Here is a 27,346-nt window from a genome sequence, read left to right as displayed (position 1 = left end):
TCCCCAGGACCTGCTGTCCCTCTGGCCCAGCCCCACAGCGTGAGGACAGGACAGGCGCACAGGCAGCCGGCTCTCCCCTGCCCCAGGAGAGCTCACCAAGCAGGACACGGAGGCCGAGAGCCACAGACTCCCTCGACGACGTCTTAAAGGCAGGCCCACGAGCACATGCCGCGTTTCCCACGCGGTGTCCCTGAAGCCCGTCCCTCCATGAGGCTCCCAGGGAGGTGGGATGGGGGCACAGATCTGGACCTAAGTGATGACTCTTGCCAATACCCTGCACCTCAATTTCCTCACCCAACAAGGGTAACAACAGTGCTGACCACACTCTGCTGGGAAAATGGAGGCACGCGGGTCAGGACAGTGCCTTAACCCTTCGGCACATTTCGCTACTCCCATCTTATTTACGGAATGGAGTAAACCCCAAGTAGATGTAAACCATGTTTATGAATGACAGGGGGAATTACAGAGAAAGACTAAAACGCTGAGTGTGTGAATAGTAATGTGTAAACTATCTGAGCAGGCAGAGAAATAAAGTCTCTGGGTCACAGTCTTAGTAGCATAAACCACAGCACCTTCTCCCAGCACCTGCCCCGTCCCAGTCTGCAGACTGAGCATTCCCCAACATGACCTGGAACATGAGGTGCCCCCCCCCCCGCCCCCAGCGGAGCTGCTCTCCTGCTCCAAGGCCCCGTCTCTCCCAGCCCCCCCCCCCCCGCGCCCCCAGCAGCAGTGGCGCTGTGAGGACGGCAGCGGGAGCCCAGGCTGCTCGGCGCCCACACCCACTCTTACCAGAAGACCTCGCTGCACCGACTGCACTGCACGCGGCGAGCTCTGGGCTCTTGTACCTGGATGACCATGGGGCAGTCTGCACCAGGGCACAGCTGGAGCTGGTAATGACTCTGTGTGCACATCAAGGGGAAACATGAGGCCTCCCCAGTCGCTGCCTCCCAAGTAGACCCCCAAGCCCTCAAACACCTCCTGTTCTCCCCGCTGCTGGCTGACATGAAGGGGTACAGGCATTCCCGGTGAATGCCGTGAAGGCAGCCATTAGGCAGACACTGAAGACCTCTGAATGTTAGTTCAACCAGGTGCTCTGAGGACCAACTCACTAGAATGGGGACATCAGACTACAAAGTGGGATGCCAACTGCATCTGGGAGATGAAGACGCGAAGGGATCAGGGCCGGAAGGCACACAGAAGCTCCGCAGCCTAAGGCATTCACCAAAGGCAGCCACCAGCACGCGGAGCCAGGCTGCTGTGGACCCTGCGGCTTGCGCATGAGGAGACCAGACCGTCAACCAGCCAATACGCTTAGGCATGGCACAGATGGAACTATGTCACAGAAAGCCAGCCAGCCTGACTGGCAGCCCGACCGAGGGCCAGGACTCTGAGACTGGCCACGCGGGAGTCCAGGGCAAGCCGTCCAACCGCACAAGCAGCAGTGCCCATCTCCGGCTGCCACACGGTGACCCAAAGAACAGCCACTCTGAAGTGCCTGCCGAGTGCGCACACCTCGGCGTGCGTGGCTTGTTGGAGAAAAGCGGATAAGGTGAAACCCCGGCTCAGAGGCACAGTCACGGGTAGAAGGTTACAGAGCGGGCAGTGTCAGACCTAGGATTCAGACTGCCTGCTGCAGGGTCTGTGTTCTTCCCTACCACTCCAGTGGTTCCTGGCCTTTTTACAGCCATGGAACTCTTTCCTCAAATGCCAGCACCTAATGGCAGCCTTGGCTATAAAGCAACCCTAGTGGGCACCTGGGGGGAAGCAGGCCCAGGAAAGCAGGGCGCTCCCACAGGGCGGGTCCTACCTCCACGTGGTCCCTGAAGAGGTAGCGCCTGTACTTGTCTCTGAGCTCTTCGTTGGGCAGTAATGGGAACACAAAGTCCTCTGGGGTTCGCAGTGGGCAGTCCTGGGCCATGCAAGACACTCCTGTTGAACAAAGACCCCTGACTGACAGCTGCACTGCAGGAGTCACCACTTGTCTATATAAAAACCCTAACATGCAAATAGAACAACCGGTCACATGACATGCGCTGATCACCAGGGGGCGAGTGCGGAACATGGCGGGCGTCGGCTGCAGCGGGATGGTGGAGCAGGTGAGCAGGGGCGCCAGACCAAGGTGGATCGCCGGTTGCTGTCATTGGGGCGAGCCTCTGGTGGTTACTGAAATTCTTTGCTCCCGTGTGCCGTGGTCCTGCCTGGTGTTTGTATCTGGTGCTTGTACCCACTGATGGCGCCAGGGCCGCCGCTTGCACCCACTGCCGGCACCCGGCGCTGGTCCTGATGGTTCAGCACCATCAGCGGGTGGAGACAGCGGTGCAAGCACCGGCTGCCGGCCCCAATCGCCCCTGAGGGCTTCTCCACCTCCCCCTGCTCCTGAGGGGCGATTGGTGCAGTAGCAGCTGCTGCTCGCACCCGCTGACAGCGCTGTCCCCAAATGCTCCGTGCTGTCACTGGGTGCGAGCGGGGTCGGCACTGTCAGCGCATGGGAGCAGCGGCTGCCAGACGGGACTGGGGGCCACGGCAGGCGGGGTGCGGAGGATGGGCCGAGACCCGTCCCTGTGCCCACTGCAGCCTCTCAGCCCACAGTTCCTTTCGAGGTGCACGAATCCGTGCACTGGGCCCCTAGTAATAATATATTTGCCCACTGAGTTCAACCACAGATTCGGTTCCACATAGGAAACCCTTGAAGCAACAGAACATACTCAAAGAAAGAAACTGATATATTTGCACAGTGATGTAACTAAAATATTGTTCCAAATTACATACACATCACAAATGGCACCACTAAAACTTTCGTTTAAAAAACCCTATATGGTTCCTAACTAACAACTGGTTTTGTAATGTTTAATATTATGTGCAAGTGCTTACCGCCAACACGAGGTTTTGCAGACACAATTAATGGGAGGCCAATTTCGTTCCAACATCATCAGGTTATAGTATAACAAATACTCCCGTAACCACCCACCCACCATGCCCTCTGTGCTGTTCCCTGAGTAGCAGGAACCCTCTGGCTGTCTGAGCAGCGCTGCCACGGGGAATTGGGAGGGCAGGCCGGCAGCTCACGGGACAGTGCTTCCCAAGGCGCTCCCGAGAGGTGGCCGTGCGCTCACACCCACACCCACACCCACAGGTGACCGGACCGCAGCCCTGGTTCCTCCTGTCGCTCGGGACTGGGAGCACTTTGCCCTGTTCAGACTGAGGTTTGGAAAGCCATGGTCTGACAGTAATGTCAATCAGGCTTAAAAGAAGACACACAGTCGCCTGACCGGCGTGGCTCAGTGGTTGAGCCACGAACCAGGAGGTCACGTTCCGATTCCCAGTCAGGGCACATACCTGGGTTGCAGGCTCCATCCCCAGTAGGGGGTGTGCAGGAGGCAGCTGATCGATGATTCTTTCATCAGTGATGTTTTTATCTCTCTCTCCCTACCTCTCTCTGAAATCAATGAAAACATTCTGTTTTCAAAAAAGATACACAGTTGACCTGAGTCCCTGAAAGGGCAGAGTCAGAGACAAATACTCCGTGTCAGTCTCTGTAAGTCCTATAGCACTCACCCACACCCACGCCGTCTTTGACAAGCACTGAGCAGTGCTGTTCCCAGCAGCTGCGGCAAAACTGGTGCTGACAGGCCAGAGCGAGCAGGTTTTCCTTCCGCACAAACTGCATGCACACTGCGCAGTGGTGAGGGGGGTGAGCTGTGGGGACCTGGAGAGAGGCAAAGCCATGAGTCAAAGAGGAAACTTCAGTTCCCAGAGGCCACAGGGGTGCCTGTGTCACTAGGTGCATGGGAGGCAACAAGTGTGAGAGCTCAGCTGCAATGTGTGGGCTCTGGGAGTCCCAGGAGCTCTGAGCAGAAAGCCCCTCTCGGAGGCTTCCTGAGGGAGGCGGCACATGAACTGGGCTGTGGCTTCACTAGGATCCAGGGAAGCAGAGACGTCAGAATGGCAGGCAGCAGTCTGAGAATGCCGGGCGGAAAGCTCGGGATGTCAGAGTTGTCAAGGCCCCTAGAGGTCCTTCAATCCCCCCCTTTTAAAGGCGACTGGGTTTCTTTTGTGAAGAGCCCCGCTCAGCGGAGCCCAGAGCCGCCCCTCAGCAAGGGCTACAACCCCGTCCTGAGGCTGAGGTTGCGTCAGGCTCCTAATGGCCACACCGCAGTGTTCCTTCTCAAAGGCGGTCCTTTGTTTTCCTTTGATCGCCCAAAATACAAAAGGTCATTTCTTTCTCCAAGTTACAACTCATCCTTAACACAAGGAAGAGGTGTCACATACAATTAACGGAGCAGGACGACGAAGGCGCCTACTAGGCAAGAAACTCTCCAGGACGTGGGCCCACAACTCGGAAGCCCGGGCTCCAGGACCGAGGCCACGCTACACAAACTGGCAGACACACAACCTGGGACCCGAGGCCAAGACTACAACCCGTGGAAAAGCCCCTACAAGCTGATCCCAGGTTCCTGTTAGTTCCCGGAAATAAAAACAATTTGAGAAAAAGGACTGGTTTCCCGTGTTCAGCCAGTCTGTGCGGGAAGTTTTCTAAGGAAGAGGCTGCAGAAGTTCCGTGGTGACCTGAGCTCCAAATCTCTCCCTAAGGGCTCTGTGGACACGGCCCTCGCTCACTTGACAGATGTCTGTGGAACTTCTAGACAAACAGGGAGTGGCCAGGCACTGCAGGATGTGGTCTCTCCCTCAGAGCACTTACAGTGCGGTAGGGAAAGATGGCTGAATCACTACCACATACACTGAAGGTTTAAAGACATAACCAGAGGAGCTTGCAGGGAGTGAACCCAGGAGCCAGGCTTTGAGAGAGACAGCTTGGCTTTGGGTGTTTAAAAGTGAGTTTCATTCCCACAAACGTGGGGACAGGGAGGGCCGCAGAGGCAGAGGCGCGCAGGAGCTGGGGACACGAGGCGCCCAGCGGGCGGGGTGCAGGCTGTGCGCTCATGAAGAGGGCTGAGGCGGGCCCTGGATCGGCAATGGTTTGCTCTTCATCTACGAGAAACTGTTCCAGCTACAACGGAAAGGAGATGTGAGCCTCGGCTGGAACAAATACGAGAGGCAGTCACACTAGAAGCAAAGCGAGAGGGCTCTCAACAGCGCTGTGAAGCCACAGCGAGAGCCACGCGCCTGGGGAGACGTCCTCACCCGGTAGGACACACTCACATGTTTCGATGGATTGGGCTGAACGCGAGCCTCAACCAGCAGCTGAGCAGAATTAGACTTGTATCTACAAAACAAAAGGCAGAAATGAAGGCAGCGGAGACGGAAGGCGCACAGGTTCACCTCGGTACAAGCCCACATGTGTGCAGCTGCACTGAAATGTCTTTGTCTCTAATTACCACTCACAGAGCCAAGCTCCCTTTTGCCTTAGTGCAAATGCTTCTTCTCTTTCATTTTTTTTAGCTCTCAATTGTATGAGAATAACAACCCTGTCTCCAAGGCACTGAACTGTAAGAACAATACTCATGAAGGATCGTTTCTGATTTACATTCCGTTCTGGAAATAAAGGTAAAAATCTCTTCATTGACATCAGAATAGGGAAGGATATCTTAAGACAAAAAAATGCACAGCATAAAGGAAAACTGAAAAATTATGTTACATTTAAAAACTTAGGTTCATCAGGAGAAACCATAAAGTAAAAAGCCAAGATATAAACTGGAAGATAATTCAATACCTATATGGCAAAGGATGATATTCAGAATAAAAAAACCAAAAACTCCTAAAAATCCATTTGTCCTTGGTGTCTTGGTAATGTTTTCCTGGGCTTTGTGTAGCACTTTTATTGCCACATGATAGTTGTTCTTATTTCTAAATGTATTTATGCCACACTTCGTTCCAGATACAAGATACAAAAGACAAAATAACAATAAAAATGGGCAAAAGAGAGAACAGGCATTTCACAGAAGAGGAAACACAAATGACCATTAAACATAAGAAAAGATGCTCAACCTCCTTAATAATCCAGAAAATTGAAGTTAAAAGTAATTAGATGCCACGTACACCCACCAGACTGTAAACCTTTAAACGTGGCAGTATCGGGAACACGCCTACACCACTGGTGGGCATGCAACATGGTGGATCACTTTGGAAAACATTGTGGCATTAATTAGTCAAGTTTTAGAAACACATACTAGGCAAGATAGACCAGTAACTCGCTTTCTATTCTGAACCCTACAAAAATGGTTACACTGGGAGTCTCCAACAAGTTTTCAAAGCTGCATTATTTGTAACAGCAAATAAACCCAACCAAACAAAAAACAACCCTCACAAATGGTTTTCTGAAAGGATTCATAGGATGTCATAAAATGCAACCTTGTTTGTAATTTTAAAACTGAAAACACAGCATGATTATATGTCTGTAGAGTTCTAAAAACATACTAAACTAAAATTTACATAATTTAAGAAAAAATAAGAAAATGATCAATACAAACTGAAGATACGAGTGCCCTGGAGCGGAAGGAAGGGTGTGGCCAGGCAGCATTGCCGCCAGAGGCCTCCCTCCTAGAGAAGGCCAGAGCGTTTGTTTTGGTGAGCACTGAGAAGAGCATTTGCTTTATTACTCTAACGCCTACACACAGCACATTCGCATGTGCGCGCACACATTCACACACACAAATTTCTGAAAAAGCACCATTTCATCATAACAATTTAATCCCTTCTGGAACGAGGTATGGCATAAATACACTTAGAAATAAGAACAATGATCATGTGGCAATAAAAGTGCTACCCAAAGCCCGGGAAAACGCATTCCCAGACACCAGGCGCCTGAGCAGGGAAGGCTGTGTCTCACACAGGTGTCGTCCTTACCCGCCCTGCTCAGAACGCCTCCTTCAGCTGTTCTCATTCCTACCACTCACTCCAGAATTCTCATGTCGTTAGCCATCCAACTCTCCATCCCAATCACCCTCAAGAGTCTGGGCAGGGAGAGAGCCCGCGGGGCCCGCTGTGGTCCCAGAGCTTGGGCAGCAGGGACAGTGGAGCCGGCCGCCTGGCAGTTCACCTGGACTCCCTGCATGAGCCTGCTCCGCGTGAGGAGTGAGTGGTGAGGAGTGAGCGCTCAGCGGGCGTGGCCCCCAGCTGCCCGGCCGAGGAGGGAAGGCATGACCTTGCTCTGCATTTACAGGGGCTCACACCGCAGAGAACGATGCCCGGGGTGCGGAAGGCCGGTGGCGTGTTTCTCCCGGGGAAATGCTGTCCTCCAGGGCACTGGGCAGGGCCTGAAGACATTTTTTATTCCAGGCTTTGGATGCTCCTGCTGCTGACCTGAAGAAGGTAGAGCTGAGGGCATCTGCCAGACCTCCTCCAATTCACAGCAGTCTCCCCACAAGAGTCATCTAGCCCCAAGTGTCAGTAGTGCTGAGGACAGAGACCCTGGGCTGGACAGAAGCACTGGCCTCTAAGGGTGGGGTCTAGGAAATGTCTCCAGGGGGCCAGGGGGAGAGACCCCTCCTCCTCACAACTTCCAGTGTCTTGAGACTCCAAATCTGTGCCTCAAGAGCTCTGGGTCTGGAGGTGGGTGGTAAATTGGCCAATTACCTTTTCTCAAGCTAATATGCGATATGCTATGGTGCATTCCCAACTTGATGTATCCAAAAGAAATAACCAGAGATGTTGGCAAGTGTTATCTAGAAGGCACTGACTACAAATTAATTAACAAGGGCACAAAAAGTCTGAACTTCATTGTCCAACAACAGGGGTTTGAACAAAGAAAGAAACATCTCTATGAGATACTGTGCCAGCAAATAACCAGCAGAAAGAATATGCTGAAAAACAGATGGAAAAATGTTCACCATAGTGAGAGAAAAAACATACACAGTATGATCCAGTGTCTTTAAAACATAGTACGCACACTGTAGGATACACTCCAAAACGTAAATACCACCACCACGGGGCGGGCGGGCAGAAAGCAGCTATGGGTGATGCCATCTCTCCTCCCCCCAACAGCTTACCTGTCCAATATCTCTGCAACTTGCCAGTGGAAATTAACTAATATAAGTTTAGCAACTGAATGAGACACCTAGAAAGAAGAAAGAAAAAGTCAAATGACCACTGTCGTTTCGTTCAGAGCGCCACACTGAGGAGCGCGTACATCCTGTCTGCGCAGGCGCAGGCGTGGTTTCAAATGCCGCTTCTTGGCGCTCTGCTTTGTCTCTTCAGTTCAGACCCTATGACCCCAGTGATTTCCTGGGTCTCTTTATTTTTCTGTCTTTGTTTTCATGAATGACCCTAAGAAATTAGTTTAAATGGCAACTTAAGCCAAACCACTCTGTATACCGTCAATAACTCCCCAGCATCCAATTTAAGCAAAACAGCGATGGGGTCCCTGACTGATGCATGTTCCCTCGAGCTGCTGTAGGAGGCCACACCCGGGAAGTGCACCTCTTGATACACCTGTTACCGGCAGGAACCTCCAGGCTTGGAATTCTCGTACAAACCCAGCAAAACAAAACAAAACAAACACAAAATGCCATTTGAAATCTCCAAGTGCCTGGCAGCTAGCGAGCCCTAATTGCAAAGGTAATTTAGAAGTCTGTGGCAGCCTCCCTGGCACCTGCTCTCTCTTTTAAAGCCCCAGAAGGTGCTTTGAGCTAGCTCTTCTACTTCAGTGAATTTTTCTGAGGAAATGATAGGGTATATGAGAACCATAGTGTTTTTATAGGAGTAAGAAAATAAAAATAAATGCTTAACAAAAAGGAAATATGTGACCGATTCATGCAATGGACTACCATGGAGTCATTAAAAAGGATGTTGCAAAAGAAAGTGTATTGACATGGAAAGTTCACTTTTTTTTTTTTATTGATCTCATAGAGGAAGAGAGAGAGAGAGAAATATCAATGATGAGAGAATCACTGATAGGCTGCCTCCTGCACGCACCCTACCTGGGATAGAGCCAGCAACCCAAATTGTGACCTCCCTGTTCATAGGTCGATGCTCAACCACGGAGCCACACCAGCTGAGCAAGTTGACATTGGAATGTTATGCTGAAGAAGCCAGCAGTAAGAGAAGGTGTGTGTATCATGTATGTTACAGCCGCCATATCTTGTTAATTGGGGAAGTAAGCTAGTTACAAACCAGGCCACTCGAGTGTCAGGACTCGGGGGGGAGGGGCACAGAAGATGAAGATGTGTCTGGATGCCTGGAGCAGGCTTCCCAGAGAGAACACCACGCCACACGGCGGTGCTCCTGATCCAGGAGAAACAGGAGCCTGCAGGCTGAGGAGCCACGAGCACTCCCAGAGCTTTGGCGTTCTGCTCACAAGACTGTGTACAGAGGATCCGCGGATCTGTGAGGCAGAGCTCAAGCCACTCCTGGAAGAAGACAGGTGCGCCTACTACAATGGCCCGTGCCATGCACACCGGTGTCCAAGGCTGTGCAGTGAATGACTGCCTGCCTGCCTGTCCTCAAGCCCAGCACATCTGGAGGAAACCAAGGACTCCAGACAGCTTACTTCACTAAGGGGAGGGGACCCCACCTCCCTTCCATGCAAGACAAGAGGCTGCTGACGCATGCATGTTGCTGTGGTCTTTTCTTGTGAGGCCCATGGGGACTTCAGGTCTAGGACTCCTGACCTAGAGCGGACAGTGCTTTTAACTGTGGCCGTAACAAAACTATTCCTCCACAACAGACCACTATCACGAAATGAAAACACACAAAACATTTGGTTTAAACTTTAATGACTGTTTGAATGTAGCTTTTAGCTACAAAATTTGGTGGGTTTTTTTTGGTTAACCCTCATCCGAGGATATTTTTCCATTTGTTTTTAGAGAATGGAAGAAATAGAGAGAAAGAGAGAGAAAACATCCATGTGAGAGGCATCCAATTGATGCCTCCCGCCCACATCCCCACCAGGGCCGGGGACTGAGTCTACAACTGCGGTCCATACTGTGGTACATGCCCTTCAGACGGAATCGAACCCAGGACCCTTCAGTCTGCGAGCTGATGTTCTATCCGCTGAGCAAACTAGTTAGGGTACAAATCTTTTTAAAAAGCCAGACAGTGATACTGTTTGGGACAAGCTCCTCGCTGGAGCTCGTCCTGAAGAACCTTTCATTTCTGACCCAGTGGGGCTCTGTCAGTCTATACCCACTGCTTTTGTTCTGAATTCTAAATGTCTGGCCACGCAATGGTTACTGGGTCCTATAAAAGGCAACGAACGATCAGGAAAGCCAGAGGATTCCTGGCCATGTCTGGCAGCCACCGCCCCTATCACCACAGGTGGCTTAGGTGCAGCCTTTACGGTAAGAACCAGGGTCAGGCTGCCTCTCACAGACCCACAGAACCCAGAACTGGTCTGGTCACAGTGTGCCATCAATACTTCCTGATCATTAAACTACATCATGTCTTTAATCTATGCATTTTCAAAATGTAATTTCCTGACCTCCCTGAAGAAATAGAACTGTAACTACACTTGGTCTGAGCCCTTGGTCTCCACAGCACTAACAGCAGCAACAGAGCCTCGGAATTCACGCACCAGGCGCAGCCGCCGATGGGAACACGCCCTGTGGAAAGGAATGACCGTAAGCCCACGAATGACCGACTCAGAGTATCTCAGAGCTCGATTCTGGTTGAGGTCAGGTCACGTGAAGAAGGATGCATCTAGCACTTTATGAAACTGGAAGTGCAGTGATGTGACTCTGTTCTTCCAGTGCCAACAGCCAAAGAATAACCATGTAAACCAGCTGCCCACTCTTCCCACCAGCCGCCTGCAGGAGGCGCTCCTGTGGCTCATACATCACAGACGGGTGTGAGAATGCTCACTGTAATGGCCACTGTACATCACAGAAACCTGAGGACTTCTGAGGCCACTACTTTAAGCCAAATGCAGTGTGACTGCACCTCGCCCAGGACCAAACCCCAGAGAAGTCAGGTTCCAAAGACAGCACACGGAGCCCAGGCTGGCGGAGGAGTAGTTCCGCGGAAAGACGTCTCGGCAGGGAAGCTGTCCCTCCCTGAGTTGTGTCACAAGCGAGAGTGACTACACACCAGGAGTTCCAGGCGCCTCGGGTGTAATATGGGGCAGAACAAGGGGGGGGGGGGGGGGGGTAGTTAAGTCAACTTCAGCAGGTGGGCCGGGACAAACATTGTGATTGACATTTAAACATTAAAGATAAAAATCTGTCTCTCTCAGGGTGCAACAGCTGAGCTCTCTCAAGATGTAAGCCCCTGAGCATTCATCCCCTCACTGTGGGGCTCAGGGAGCTCAGCACCCCTAGTGACTCCATCCACCAACCCTTCCCGCTGGCCAAGTCCTCCAGCTCCCGCTGTGGGTGTGCCTGTGGGAAAGAATCTGTCACCAGATCAAGATGAACTCGCGCTGATCGGTTTTGATCAAGAAACTAACCACTGTTACTAGTTAGGGTTATATACAGTGACCCTTGAACTACACGGGTTTGAGCTGCACAATCCACTCACATACGGGGTTTTCAATCGACCTGTCCAGTTCACACCAGTGTAGTTATACTGATTTTGGACTGTGCCCCAACCCCCTACAAGGGTCAACTGTATTCTCAAGGACTCACAATGAAAAGGTCAAACCTTCCCAAAAAGAAAACGGGCCAGGGCTGTAACTCAAAGCCAGGAAGACCAATGACTGAGGACGGAACACATATGACCATGTCATATTCAAGATACATTTGGAGTTCGGGTAGATCAACATGCAATAAGATTACAAGTCTTATTTATTTGAGTCTTTTTCCTACCTCTGGAAACACTAATTGAAGAAAAGACTAAAAACTAAGAACTAAGAAGTTTCTTATATAAAAATTTGTACTCCCAAGGTATTTACTCACAGGTTAACTTGAGCTTTTTTAACTCAAAGAGATAGAATACAGAGTCCACCTCCGGGACCAACAGGGCTCCCTTTTCTCGATGGGAATGGGTCACTCTTTCCAGCATGCCTGGAATCTCCCTGCAAACCCTAACCTGGTGAGACCTGTCTTTGACGGCCCTTTGAACTTCCACAAAACATGAGTCAAAGACACTTATAATAAATCTAAAACAAAGACAATCTATCTCCCCCCCCCAATCATATTAAACTACATACAAGAAGCAACCCATAAAAGCATAAAGTGAAACAACAAATCAATGTTTCTCTCTCTTAATAAATCAATAAATTTTTACTTAAAAAGTGAAAATTTAACAGTCAAAGTTGATTCTTTAAAAAGCTCAACAAAGTTGATACAAACTTTAGTTAGAACTTAAAAATACAAGTTACAAAAACAGGGATGAAAGAGGGATTACTCCTAAACATCTTACAGATATTACAAGAAAAATAAAGTAATATTTTGGATAATCTAATTATAATAAATTTGGTATCTTAGATGACACTGACAAATTCCCTGAAAAACACTTACCAAAACTGACACATAATTAAAAAGAAAAACTAAACATTTCTTTATCTATTAAAGACATTGAATTCATGATAAAAAAAATGTTTCTCACAAAATTCAAGGCCCAGAAGTTTTTACTAGTGAAATCTATCAACAATAATCTTACACAAACACTTTTGGAATCTACAGGAAGAAATACTACTTTCAAAGTCACTTTATGAGGCTAACATAACCCTGATACGAAATATGACAAAAATTACAAAAAAACAACAACAAAAAACAAGAAAATTACAGGCCAGTATCTCCTATGAATATAACCACAAAAATCAATCCAAATATTTTGGTAAATTAAATCCAGCCAATTTAGAGAAAGGACAATGTATCATAATTAAGTGAGGCTGGTTTAATGTTTGAAAACTCTTAATGTAATTCACCAAGTCAACAAAATAAAGGGGAGAAAAACCAATCAATAATCACTTCAGTGGATACAGAAAATCCATGGACAAAATTCAAATTCTCACCAAATTAGTAAGAAAACTGTCTGAATCTAATATAGGTCGTCTATGAAAACGATTTTACTCGACGATGAAATAGTGAATGCTAAGATCAGGAAAATGTCATGATGACCACTCACCATCTCATTAACATTATATTAGAGGTCCTAGCCAGGGCAGCAAAGCAAGGAAAAAGAAAAAAAGGCGCAAAATGACAGATATAAGAAAAGATTGGAAATGAAGGAGCAATTCTGTCTCTATTCCCAGATAAAATGACTGCTTATGTGGAAAATCCTAAAAATCCATAAAACTTCTAAATAAATTTAGTAAGGCAACAAAATATAAAGACAATATACAAAAATCAGATGTATTTCTATACAGCAGCAAACAAATGAAAACTAAAATTTTAAACTGGTGAAATGTATTTTACTAATATATTTTACTTTACCCCAAATATCTAATATATTATTTCAACATGCAATCCACAAAAAATGAATTATGTTACATCCTTTCTAACCTAAGTCTTTAAAGTCCAATGTGTTATTTTGGAATACAGTACACATCCATTTAAAAAGACCACATTTCAAATACCCCCTGGCTACATGTGGTCATAGTACCACACTGGAGAACACAGCTAATAGGCTAAACACAGCAATCAAAATTAATCAAACTCAAAGTAGGGTTGTAGGGTTTTTTGGTACAAATTAATAGTTGATCCTAAAATGTGTGGTGATATAAAGAACCCAGAATAGCCCAGCCAGTGTGGCTCAGTGGCTGAGTGTCAACCTATGAACCAGGAGGTCATGGTTCAAGTCCCAGTCAGGGCACATGTCCAGGCTGTGGGCTCGATCCCCAGTGGGGGGCGTGCAGGAGACAGCTAATCCATGATTCTCTCATCCTTGATGTTTCTATCTCCCTCTCCCTCCCTCTCTGAAGTCAATGCAAATATATTAAAAAAAAAAGAACCCAGAATGTCCAAAGCAATCCTGAGAGAGAAGAGCAAAGCTGGAGGACTCCCATCATCTTGACTTCAAGACTTGCCACAAGCTCCAGTAATCAAGACAGTGGGGCACTTACTGGCTTAAGGACAGACCAATGGAACAGGAGAGAATCCAGAAGTGAACTCATGCATTTATAGTTAATTTTCAACAAAGGTGTAAAGATAATTCAATGGAGGAAAAAACAGTATTTTCAAAAAATGGTTTTAGAATAACCAAACATTATACAAAACACAGAATATAGATGCTTACTCCATACCACACAAAAATTAACTCAAAACAGTCCATATATTTAAATGTAAAATTGAAAACTATAAAACGTCTAAAAAAATTTTTGTGACCTTGGTTTAGGCAAAGATTTCTCAGATATAATAAAAGCACAATTCTTAAAAGGAAATTAATCAATAAACTGGACTTCATCAAAATAACTTTTACTCTTCAAAGACATTAAGAATGGAAGAGAAAAGCCACAGACTGGGAGGAAATAATTATAAATAATTTATCTGATAAAGGACTTAATTCAGACTATACAAAGAACTCATGCAACTTAAGACAAACTCCATTTTTTTTTAAATGGGTAGAAGTTCTGAATACTTCATCAAAGAGAAGTATGAATAGGAAATAAGCACAAAAAAAGATCCTCAACATCATTAATCCTTAGGAAATGCAAATTAAAACCACAAAATGCCATTTCACACACCCTAGAATGATTATACTCCAAAAGACTGACCATGCCAAGTGCTAGCAAGGGTGTGGAGTAACTGGAACCCCCTTTAATGCTGGTGGGGATGTAAAATAGTAGAGTCGCCTCAGAAAACAGTTTGGCAGGTTTTTGAAATGCTAAACACATACTTACCATCTGACCTAGTAATCCTACTCCTAGATATCTATCCAAGAAAAGTAAAAACATATCTCCATTTACTACCCTGGACATGGTCATAGCAGCATATTTCATAATAGCCCCAAACCGGAAATAACCCCAATACCCATTAACTACTGCGTGAACAGATCAATAAAACGTGGTCCGGCTACACAATGGAAAAGCATTCCTCCACAGTAAGAAGGAAAGCTCTACTGACCTGATACAACATGGACGGACCTCAAAAACATTATGCTAAGTGAAAGCCGCCAGACACAGACTACATACCGTGTAATTCCATTCATATGAAACTTCTAGAAAAGGCAAAAAACAGAGACAGAAAAATGGTCAGGAGTCCCCTGAGGCTGGGGGCAGGGGCTGACTACCAACGGACAGAAGGGAACTTGAGGGAGATGAATGTTCTGTATCTCAAACTGTGGTGGTGGCTGCACAGTTGCATAAACTTAATAAAACTCACCTAACAAGTATACTTTAAAATGGGTGAATTTAATGAAATGTAAATAATACTTCAATAGTTATATAAAAATAAAAGTGATTGATGGATAAAGCAAATGTAGCAAAAGCTTAGCAATTGTTCCCTAGCTGTTTTGGCTCAGTGGATAGAGTTGGCCTGAGGACTGAAGGGTCCCAGGTTCGATTCCTGGTCAGGGCACATGCCCGGGTTGCAGGCTCGATCCCCCAGTAGGAGGAGCACAGGAGGCAGCCGATCAATGATTCTTTCTCATCACTGGTGTTTCTCTCTCTCTCTTCCCTGAAATCAATAAAAACATATTTTAAAAACATTTTAAAAGTCTAGCAATTGTATACTCTAGATGACAGGAATATGGATGCCCTTTGTACAATTTTTAAATAATATTATTTATTGATTTCAGAGAGGGAGAGAGAGGGACATAGAAACATCAATGATGAGAGAGAATCATTGATCAGCTGCCTCCTGCACAGCCCTCACTGGGGATCGAGCCAGCAACACCGGGCATGTGCCCTGACCAGGAATTGAACCATGACCTCCCGGTTCACAGGTCAACGCTCAACCACTGTGCAACACTGGCCAGCCTTACAATTCTTTAAACTTCTTTGTATGTTTTAAATGTTTCATAATAGAAGTCAGAGGGAGAAAGTTTGGTAAACTGACTTCAATGGAAATCATTTGCATAAACAAATACCACAGTAAAAAAGGGTGGACCCTGACACTACTGCATGCAATAGTTTGCTTGTTCCTCAAAATGACAAACTCCCATTCAGAGTTTTAACATAGTTCTGACCAAAGGTTAACTGATTATCCGACATGACTTTTAGAATAAATAGATAAAACTGCCATGAGAATCTGTAATGCTGATGACTTCACAGCTCGCTCGCGCTCTCTCTCCTCTCTCTCTCTCTCTCTCTCTCTCTCTCTCTCTCTCTCTCTCTCTCTCTCGACCTCCCAGACCAGCCTTCTCAGCGTCCCCTGAGTGCTCTGCTCTCAGCCTGTCAGCTCCTTAGATGTTGCTTTAAACAGGGCACGGCTCTCAGGTCCGCCTCTAACAGCAATCACATTCCCTCGAAGCTTGGGTCAGTGTAAACGTAAGCCCCAAAGATAAAAATTCCTCTTGCTTTCCCTGAGAGCTGAAAAGGGTGGGAAAGGAAGGGCGAGCTGTGGCATAAAGTTCACCAAGGCGGAGGGGCGCCCTCAAGTCTCTGGGTGGTCCAGAGAAGGCTTTCGCAGTCAGAGAGGGGGTCAGAAAAGAGGCCTCCTGCAGCCCCTCTCTCAGGCCTTTCCCCTCTTCCCCGGGGCCAGAAGTCTCTGGGGAAGCCTGAAAGGCCATGGGCATCACCTGTTGTCATTACCCTGGACACTGCTCTGCATTTCCCATCCAATCTGTTTTCCTTTGTGCTCATCTGGGGAGGGTCGCTAGCTTTTTGTGTGTTTTGTTTTGTTTTGCCATTGCATTCATAACCCCAACACTCAGACATTCCCAGATCTTTATTTCAGAGAGCAGCACTTGGTTACATGCATGTCAAAAAGGACTTGGCTGCTGGTCAGTAGTATTTCCAAAGGTGGCATGTAACATGTGATGTCATCCTCTATATTCTGTGTTTAGGACAGACACTTAAAAGATACTTCCCTGACACAGTCCCTCAGACATGTTCAGTGGTTACTACCTGTGCATAGATACTAGGAGAGACAGACGCTGGGGAGTCAGGTTCTCCTTTGTTTGGCTGTTTGTTTGTTTGTTTGTTTGTTTAAAATAAAGAACGCAGGCGCTCTGGCCAGGTAGCTCAGTTGGTTAGAGCGCTGTCACGATATGCCAAGGCTGCGGGTTCAATCTCTGGTCTGAGCACATACAAGAATTAACCAATGAATGCATAAATAAGCAGAACAACAAATCAATGTTTCTTTCTCCACCTCTCCTTCTTCTCTCTAGAATCAGTAAGTAAATAATAATAATAATAATAATAATAATAATAATAAAAGAATGTAGTAAATGTGCCGCACACTTCTCTTTCCTAATTGGGGGAAACCCAGGATAGGGATCAATGATGCTAAGTGTTTACGAATGCATTTGCTGTTGTTACCAGCAAGCAGTTCCCGACATGGTTAACAGAGCACAAGTCCACAGCATTTCACTAGCTCTTCTGGAGGCATTTTCTTTTATGATCTCAGTGCTTCAGTGACTAGAGAAATGAAATAGTCTAAACATCTAACTGTTGGCTTGGAATGGAGACCACCTTGGTAAGAGAAATCTGAATTTGTGTGGCCTCTGAGCCACTCATTAGCAGGAAACAGCTGAAGGACTGAAGAGCTTGTATAAGGCAACTCCAGAAGCATCAGGTGATCAGCTCACACGTGAGCAATTCTAGGCCTTGCTGCCCCCGCTGTTTCAACTTCACTGTGTGTTTGCTCTGTTAGGTCCCTAAGCAGGAAGCACTGTGGTAAAATAATTGTTCAAATCACAAGTCCCCACGTCCTCCTGAAGCATGTTAGTCAAGGAGCCACAAATGTCTTCTCTAGTTTCCACCCATCCTCGCCCCCAAAAAAGGCAAGTCTCTATCGGAATTTCATATGAATCACTGGAACAAACATTTCTGATCCCCTGACCACAAAGAACTTAAACTATCAGCGGGAGATGAATCCTCCTCCTGAAGGAAACAGTAAGCACACACGGCATTCTGGACCCCGTCTGCTGCACCGCCCATCTACCTTTGACGAAAATGTTTTAAGAACTTCAGGAAATTTAACCGTTGCTGCTTGACACCCTGGAGCACTTGGATAGTATATGTTTATTGTTCAACATCATGCACAGAAAAGGCTAAACTGTGTAAGGATCAAGGCACCTCCTGCACAGCCTATGCTTCTGCCCTTCCCCACGGACACCCATGAGTCCAGTATGTTGCTTCTTCCTCTTTCGGCCTCCTACAGCTGGTTCACCCGTCCAGCCATCGGGAGCAAGTTAACAACACAGCTTGCAAATAGACTTCTCCCCCAGAAAAAAGACAACAGCAGCCCACCAACACTGTCACAGCCCTTCCCACACTTACCAGTGCCATAGGGAGGATGCAGCTGATGGCAGTGAGCATCAACGGCCTGAAAAAATACAGGTGGTAGTTTCAATTTTTATTTAGCATTCTTACTTGCCAACTGCCTGAAATCTTTTAAGGCTACAGGAATGGTCTCCATGTCTCAGCCTGTGTTAAGCCACTTTGTGGTCCAATGACATCTGTTCACACTCGTAGTCACTCACTACCCAGCAGAGATGAAGGAAAAGCGTGAACTGGGGTAGAAAGGGACATGACATAGAAAAACCAGTCTAATGAGATCAAGATGGAAGGAGGCAGGTCTTAGGGGATCAGGGGTGAGGCAAGACGGTACTAAAGGGGTAAGAGGAAGAAACAAGGGTAAAGCAGAGACAAAGGAGTAAGTGACACCACCCTAGAATGGGGCAAAATCGGCAAAAACGGTGGGAGTGGTTCCAGCAGGCTCTGACCTGAGGCAAGGCTCACCCCTAACGTCTAATTTAACTCTAATTTAACGGGGAGGCCGTCACCTCGCCCATACTTCGCACCTACACGCTCTCAGCCTCTAAAAGGTCATCTCTTTGGCACATGATCATAACTCTGTTTCCTTTCACTTTTTCTTTAAGGGTCTCCATGGAAGGAGGGCTGACATGTAATCGAGGCACCTACATGTTATACGTGCTCTTAAAAAAAAATCTATTAATAAACATAATATGGTCTCTGATCATTAAAAAAACTAAAGACCTCATATAACAAAGTTGTTTGTGCAAAATATAATAAAGCAAAAAATATGAACGTCATCATTCTTTGACCACGAGGGTACTTTTTTTAATTATGAAAAATTCCAAGAAACCACACAGTGAAGAGTGAAATGAAATCCACGTACTCATTACCCAGCTCCAACGTCAGCTCCTGGCCAAGCCTGCTGTAACTAGCCCTCACCCGTCCCTCCCTCTAGGTTAATGCGAGGTAAATCCCAGCCGGCATATCTTCTAGGTGCGTTTCCATGAAAATCCTCGGGGAAGTATTTAGTACAAAATGCTGGTAACAGCCCTTCTAGAATTCTAAAAAGTTTTCAGGGTGGGGGGTGCCATATAAGCAAGATGACCATCATTTCTGCAAACTAAGGGCATGCCCAGTAACCACAGCCTAAATAAAGGCACATAAGGGTTGATATGCAATCAACTGCACACAGGAGGACTAAAAGCCAAGTTTCCTGCCATGCTCCTACAGCCACAGGCCTATCCTGCCCAAGAATGGTATCTTCTGGCTGCTGCTCCTGTGGAGAGAGGCAAAGGAGCGGGAACACCAAATGCCACCCAGGCCCCCCTTCCAGAGGACACCTCAGAGGCCAGCACACCTCACTGACACAGCCAGACTCCAACAGCCTGCTTCAAAGACAGCTAGTGACCGCTGTTCTCCACTATGCTCAAAGCACACAATGCTATTTTTATAACCTTTCTGTTTATGGAAATGTCCATCAGAATGGAAGCTCCTTGAGGGTGGAGTTTTAAAAATATATATTTCCATTGATTCAGAGAGAAAGGGAGGAGAGAGAGATGGAAACATCAATGAGAGAGAATCTGATCTGCTGCCTTCTGAACACCCCCTACTGGGGATTGAGCACAAACCGTGACCTCCCGGCTCACAATTTCCTGCCCTGGCCAGTTTGGCTACCCTGTTGGAATGCCATCCCTTACATCAAACAAAAGTGGCGAGTTCTGCCCCAGCTGCTTTGGCTCAGTGGATAGAGCGTCAGCCTGCGGATTGAAGGGTCCCATGTTCGGTTCTGGTAAGGGACACATGCCTGGGTTACAGGCTCAACCCCAGTGGAGGGGGGGGGGGGCGTGCAGGAGCCAACCAATTAATGATTCTTCTCATCATTGATGTTTCTACCTCTCTCTCCCTCTCCCTGACTCTCTGAAATCAATAAAAATCTATACTAATAGAAGGGTAATATGCTAATTAGACCAAACGACCTTCCAGACATCCTTCCTGACAAAAGCCGGTCCTAGGCGCCAGCGGCTGTGGCCCAGGAGAGGGACAAGCTGCCCACACCGCGGTCCCGGGCGCCAGCGGCTGCAGCTGAGGCCCAGGCAAAGCCACCCGCCCACGATACCCTGCGGCTGCATCGGGCCTAAACCAGCAGTCAGACATCCCCTGAGGGGTCCTGGATTGGAGAGGGTGCGGGCCGGGTTGAGGGACTGCCCGCACGTGCAATGCACAAATTTTGTGCACTGGGCCTCTAGTATAAAATAAAAATAAAAAGGTGGCAGATTCAATCCGGTCGGAGCACGTGCAAGAGGCAGCTGATCGATGTTTCACTTTCAGATCAATTATTTCTCTTCCCCTCCTTCTTCTCTATAAAAATCAATAAAAACAAAACACAAGAACACTTTCCTTCTCTGCCACACCCAAGCACCTGGAACAATGCCTGTGCAAGTACGAGGTCCTACCTGCTGACCCTACCCTCTGCCTGTGTCCTGTGGGTTAACCATGTCCCAGCACATCCAAATGTTCCGCCATAGCCCAGGCGGACACCATGGTCTTCCCGGCGCAGGGGCCGCAGGAAGAGGCCACCACAGCTCTTCTGAGGAAGGTTATAAGGAAAAGGGTGGCAGGAAGGCCAGCAATGCTGACAGGTTGGAGGCGGCGAAAATGAACCATGGGTCAGGAAGGTCAGGCTGAAGACCTCTCAACGTAGTGCTTTTAGCGGATTTATAGGAAAAGTATGAAAAAGAAGTAGCAAGTTTCAGTTATTTATACCTCCTCTTTCTCCATTCTAAAAGAGAAGGGGCAGAAGCTAAAGGCAGAGATACCCAAGTTATTTTACGGTAGAGAAACTATTTCCCCAGATTGTTGTTTACTACTTAGCATCTATCTAAAATTCAAAACAACACAAGACACTCAGGAAACACTTGTTTCTTGGGAATAAACAAACTCTTAACCTATCCCAATTACTCATGAATAAAGAAACCCTAATGGCTCATAAAAAGCACTTTGATGAAAGAGAACACCTGCCCCCCCAGCCCTGGGGCCCCCTCCCCCAGTCCTCCTAGCCAGGAGAAAGCTCTGCCAGCCTCTGTCTAGGCCAGTGAGGGGCAACCTTTTGAGCTTGGTGTGTCAAACTTCGCCAAAAAACTGAGCGTAACTCGGGTAGTGTGTCACTTTGAGGAAAAAACTAACTCCAAGACTCTAGTCGCAAATGTTTCATCCTCAGGAGCAGCAAATGTTTCATCCTCGGCATGCGGCCGCGTGTCATCAGAAATGGCTACGCGTGTCAGTGCTGACACGCGTGTCATGGGTTCGCCATCACTGGCCTAGGTCCTTCTGGTTGGCACCAACATCGCTGCCAGGCACACAGTTCACTGCCAGGTGCAGGTCACCTACACCACTCCCTACCTCCCCCCTTCCAAGCCCCACTTTTTAATGTTTAAATCGCTATTTTCAGTTCCTCTGCTGATTGCTTTTCTAACTTTAAGACACTGTTTACAAGACCCGAATTGCATTTTTCCTCTGTGCCTCCAATGCTACTACCCTTGGGCCACTCAAAGGGGAATGCTCACACGTTCTCTGTGGTCACCGCCCATCAGTCACACTGTGCCACTTGTGTGTTTGCTTACATCTGCCTCATGACTTTCCGTGTGCAGTTTTTCTGCCTTGTATGGAAATTCTAATTCCCTCGTCCCTTGAAAAGAGTTCTGTGGTTTCTTCACCGTATCCCAACCATCTTCCAGCTGCTTCGTTCTTACTGCCTGGAACCTACCCCACTCGTGTTCCTGAAGAGGCTTTCCGTGGATCCCACCAAAATTCTGCTCAAATGTGGGCTCCTCTGCACGCCTGGGGTACAGGCAGCGTCATGAGACTTTTCAGTCGACTACTAGATTAGTTCAACCACTTCTTGAATCTTTATTTTCCTCTTTAAATTTTCATCTGTAAGTAAATACATCAGAACAGTTCAAAGGGACGGAAATATCGAAAGTCCTCGATGTCTGAAGATGAGCTTACTTTGCAATGACAGAGTTCTAGGTTCGAAACCCCTTTACTCTTTTTTTTTTTTTTAATATATTTTATTGATTTTTCTACAGAGAGGAAGAGAGAGGGATAGAGAGTCAGAAACATCGATGAGAGAGAAACATCGATCAGCTGCCTCCTGCACACCTCCCACCGGGGATGTGCCCGCAACCAAGGTACATGCCCTTGACCGGAATCGAACCTGGGACCCTTGAGTCCGCAGGCCGACGCTCTATCCACTGAGCCAAACCGGTTTCGGCCCCCTTTACTCTTTACTCACTCCCGTGAAGACGCTGCGGGGCTGTCTTTGGTTGTCACCGTGCTGCGCCCTCTGGTTCTCAGGTCTTTATGGGAACTTTCCGGGTTTTCTGTCCGTCCTAGTTCTCTGCAGCATCTCAGTGACAATTCTAGCAGCAGGTCTGCATTCTCTGGGCCATGGACAGACCCTTCCAATACAGGCTGCTCTTTTCTTCAGCACCTGGAAGTGTCCTTCTTCTTACAGTTTTCAGTGTTCTCCTCCTTGCAATTCCTGGTTCTCACTTCCCGTAAATTCTAGTAGATGCTGGATCTCTAGATTGATCCTCTATGTCTTTTCCCCCCACACATTATTTGCCTGTTATTTTGGCTGTATTTTGAGAGATTTTCTTGATTTATCTTCTGATCTATCTACAGAATTTTTTTTAACTTGGCAAGCCCATAATTCATCTTCACAAGCTCTTTTTATTTTAATTGTTTTTTCTTGATGGCATGTTATAGTTTTATAGATGCCACATCTTCTTGAATATATTGGGAGAATACTAAATAGTATGCTCTTAAAAACAAGTAAAATTATCTAATGGTCTGTTTCAGCTAAGGTCAATTTTTCTGTTTCTTTCATTTTGCAATTTTCCTCAATGTCTAGTGATTCCTGATTAGCCGTTCACATTAAAAACAAACAAACAAAAACAAACTAAGGGTCACCAAAAAAAGAATGAAATACTGACACACACTACAACGTGGATAAACCTCAAAAACATAATGCTGTTAAAGCAACCAGACACAAAAGGCCGTGTGTCGCATGATTTATGTGACGTATAGAAAGTAAGTAAATCCACAGAAACAAAGCAGATTCGTGGTTGCCAGGGGTTGCGGGGAGTGGAGAGTAAATGCTTAATGGGTACCAGGCTTCCTTTTGGGATATTAGAACTAGATCCATGGTCGGCAAACTGCGGCTCGCGAGCCACATGCAGCTCTTTGGCCCCTTGAGTGTGGCTCTTCCACAAAATACAATGGCTTGGGCGAGTCTATTTTGAAGAAGTGGCGTTAGAAGTTTAAAAACTTTGGCTCTCTAAAGAAATGTCAATCGTTGTACTGTTGATATTTGGCTCTGTGACTAATGAGTTTGCCGACCACTGAACTAGATCAAGATGATGGCTGCACCACACTGTGAATGTACTAAATGTCACTGAATTGTATACTTTGAAATGGTTAGTTTTAAGTGAATATTACAATTTTAAAAGGCAGGGGCGGCTGTGTGTGTCAGGAAAACGAGCCTAACTCTGTATACTAGTACAGGGACAGAGTCTGTGAGCGGACTTTTCTTTAGAGTGACCCATCAGGGACAGCTATTACTCAAGAACCCTCCAAATGACCAATGAGGTCAGCCAAATCTCACACACTCAAGGGCCCTATTTCTCCCTGGTGGTTCTATTCTATAAAAATAAGGAGATCATTGTGCCCACAAAGCGGGGGCTGAGCTGACTGTCCTACATACAGACATTAATGAATCCCCCACTTGCAGCACACGTCTCTCTTCTAGCCTTGGTCAGTCCTATATAGCAGAGCCCACAGCCCCTTCAAAGATGTCGGACACACTGGCCGTCATCTGTGCAATGACGTGCCCACAGCCTGATCTCTTTGTTATTGTGGTTAGTAACATGTCTATGCCTTTCCTTTCCTTTTCATCATATTTAAAAATGGAGGAGCACCCCGTATTTACCTCATGCTCTTTTCTTTTTTTAAAGAATTTGCATTTTATATCCTTAACTAAGTTCACATTTAAAAATATATTTTTATTGACTTTAGAGAGGAAGGGAGAGGGAGAGAGAGATAGAAACATCAATGATGAGAATCACTGATTGGCTGCTCCCTGCAAAACCCTCTACTGGGGATTGAGCTCGCAACCCAGGCATGTGCCCTTGACCAGAACCGAACCTGGGAACCTTCAGTCCGCAAGCTGATGCTCTATCCACTGAGCCAAACTGGCTAGGGCTACCTCATGCTCTTTATTTTATTATTTTTTAATGTATTTTATTGATTTTTTACAGAGAGGAAGGGAGAGGGATAGAGAGTTAGAAACATCGATGAGAGAGAAACATCGATCAGCTGCCTCATGCACACCCCCCACTGGGGATGTGCCTGCAACCAAGGTACATGCCCTTGACCTGGAATCGAACCTGGGACCTTTCAGTCCGCAGGCCGACGCTCTATCCACTGAGCCAAACCAGTTAGGGCTACCTCATGCTTTTTAATAATCTTTCTCTCTCTCCCTGCCTTCCCCAACTCGCCAGGTAACCCCTGATTTACTTTCCTTTCCATAGATTAGTTGGCGTTTTCTAGAGTTTCATATAATTGAAATCATAGTTTACTCTTTGCTCCTTCTGAATTCCTGCATGCAGTATACTTTGTGATCTATCCGTGATGCTTATGCAAGCAGTTCATTCTCTTTACACCGGTGGGAAGCATGTTGTTCTACAGGCATACCACTGCCTGTCCATTCGTGTTTGTGGATATTTGAGTTGTTTCCAGTTTTGGGCTCTTACATTAATAAAACTGCCACAGACATTTGAATACCAGGAAAGTAAAAACAAATGGAGGGAGGCCAAAGGCAGGTGAGGGCAGCCAATCATTGAATCAGAAGCCAATGTTAATAAGCAAGCAAAAAAGATCTGACCTGCTCTACTCCAGTGTCATAAACTCACAGCTTTTACAACATTCACATTGTGTTTATGATCGCATGTCCTGTCAGTCATTTGTAGTGCTACTCATTATCAACATGGATGAAGAACCCACTTTTACCTGCATCAGTGACATAAATGCTCAGGAAACCTCTCCCACCTGACAGCTGGCAGCAGACACCCACTGCCACGTGGGTACAAGCCAGTGCCTCTGAATGCTGGACACATCCTTTCCGCAGCCAAAGCAAGGACGCCCTCCTCCTTCCTCACGGGGACACTGCATCACTGCACCCATTTCCTGCACGTCCCCGTGAGTATAATGTAAAACACCTGGCCTCGCCTCTGAAGCGACTGTCATCACATCTGCATCAAGTATCAGAATTGCCAAGAAGAATTCTGACGTGCACCCCAAGCTGGGAACCACACGTCCAGCAGGTACCAGTATATCCTAGCTCTCCTTAGAGGTCAGCTCCCTTCATGAAGCCCTTTGACAAGCATGCCCTCTATTTACAAATGGGAGCATGCAGAAATAGAGTTCTGGGGTTAATTCTCAACTTTTGCATTTATTGACTGGGTTTACACAGATCAACAATAAACAACACTTAGTAAGAACAAAATATAACCAGACATTTCTGCTAGGTGCTATATGCCAAGAGGAAAATGTAGACCTCTATCTCAAAGATTTCAAGCCCTGGTTTACAAACAACTAATTTGCAATTAATTCAAGTACATACCAAAAACATGCACACAGTGGTACAGAGACAAGAGTGTCGGACTCTGCCTGGGGATCAGGGAGGGCTTCATGGTAGAAGCAGTCAAGGGTAAATCTTCAGTTTACAGCTTGGTGAATGGTGGTATCACCACCAATTAGCAGAGAGAATCTGGAAGCGAAGTTTAATAGCATTGGAGCTATTTCTTGTAAAAGGATGCAAAGCTAAATACAGACTTGGAAAATGACTGTGAGAGCACTGAAGAGACTGGTAAAAGTCTAAAATAAGGGATAAATGAAAGTGGGTAGAGCAAGAACTGGCCAGAAAAGAGACAGCATTCAAGTCAAAGAGAACATTTTTCCCAGATACAGGGACCACTCTTTGTTCAGTATTATAAGAACAGCTTTGTTCTCCTGTTAAAATATTCAAACAAACCTCTCACTCATCCTGCCTGTATTTTCCTCTTTATGGTTGGTAAACTTGTGATTCTCACAGAAAAACATTTCATGTTTATAAAGGTTTGTGATAGTTCAAAGACAAGGGAACACAACATAAGCTACAAATTCTGACAATTCATGTCAGTCTAAGTAATCAAGACACAGAGCACACATTTCAGAAGGAGCAACATAACCTGCTGCCTCACTCTGTGCCCTTCTCAAATCTTCCCTCTTTTGGGCAGAAAAATCTAAAATCCTTTAAATTTTTCCTAGAGCAATAGGGGCAAAGACAAAGTAAACACACACACACACACACACACACACACACACACACACAAAACACACCACACTGTAGTCAACCAGAAATGTAGGAACAGCAGACAGGCTATATGTCCCTGTATCTCCTTCCTGGTCCCAATTCAAAATTCATTTTGCATAATTTTTACTTCTCTTATTAGGGGGTCAAGGAGGGCACCAGAGGCTCCGATGAAGGCCAGAGAACCCAAAGTGCACGGCCCAACTACTCCGTGCTCACGCAGAGGCAGCAGCAACACGCCATCTAGACCCTTCCTCCACGTGGCTTCTCCTCTGCGACTCAAAGCACACAATCCCGAGCAGGAGCCAGAGCGAGCATGTGAAAACAACATTCCCGCTGTTCTGCTCTTGCCCTGCCTCCACCATAACCATTTACCTGAACATTCATGTGCTAGATGCTTGACATGCATGATCTCACTGAATGCTGTGAAGAAGGTATTACCATCATTGCTCTACAGATGAGAGAACGGAAGTGTAACGATGCTGAGGACTTGCCCAAGGCCGTGTTACACTGAGCGGCAGAAAGGGACTAGCCAAGGCCCTGGCCAAGTCCCAGCAGCAAAGGCCAGTCCATGAGCACGCTCATCGCAACACAACCATCCCCACAGCCGTGACACAGAAACAGCACCTGCATGCCCAGCGGGGAACCTGAGAAAAGGACGGTTCAAGAGTAAGATGGTGCACAATACAGCCACTTACAGTAACCCATGACAGTGCAGAAAAAATTGGGAAATATTGAAA

At 46.8% G+C, this 27,346-nt stretch overlaps 1 protein-coding gene across 7 annotated transcripts in view; it reads right to left on the bottom strand.

Moving 5' to 3' along the window:
• The window catches only part of ARIH2 (ariadne RBR E3 ubiquitin protein ligase 2), a 49,308-nt gene that overhangs the window by 7,363 nt on the left and 14,599 nt on the right, over positions 1 to 27,346 (bottom strand). For 6 of the 7 annotated variants that reach the window (XR_008554498.1, XM_008155826.3, XM_028133511.2 and 3 more), the window contains 5 exons: positions 7,947 to 8,014; positions 5,161 to 5,224; positions 3,556 to 3,706; positions 1,808 to 1,929; positions 790 to 899 (listed from right to left, as the gene is read on the bottom strand). Coding sequence is in view for 6 of the 7 variants with exons in the window: in XM_008155826.3 (XP_008154048.1) it covers positions 790 to 899; positions 1,808 to 1,929; positions 3,556 to 3,706; positions 5,161 to 5,224; positions 7,947 to 8,014 (515 nt within the window). In the remaining variant the exon portion in view is untranslated. Of the gene's footprint in view, positions 1 to 789; positions 900 to 1,807; positions 1,930 to 3,555; positions 3,707 to 5,160; positions 5,225 to 7,946; positions 8,015 to 18,217; positions 18,264 to 27,346 lie in introns of all 7 variants that reach the window. The other variant, XM_054708122.1, reaches the window with a different exon arrangement.

The sequence above is a fragment of the Eptesicus fuscus genome, chromosome 18 (genome assembly GCF_027574615.1).
Source record: "Eptesicus fuscus isolate TK198812 chromosome 18, DD_ASM_mEF_20220401, whole genome shotgun sequence".
Taxonomy (NCBI): Eukaryota; Metazoa; Chordata; class Mammalia; order Chiroptera; family Vespertilionidae; genus Eptesicus; species Eptesicus fuscus.
The sequence above is the reverse complement of the archived record's forward strand: the minus strand, read 5'-3'. Positions and strand labels throughout refer to the sequence as shown.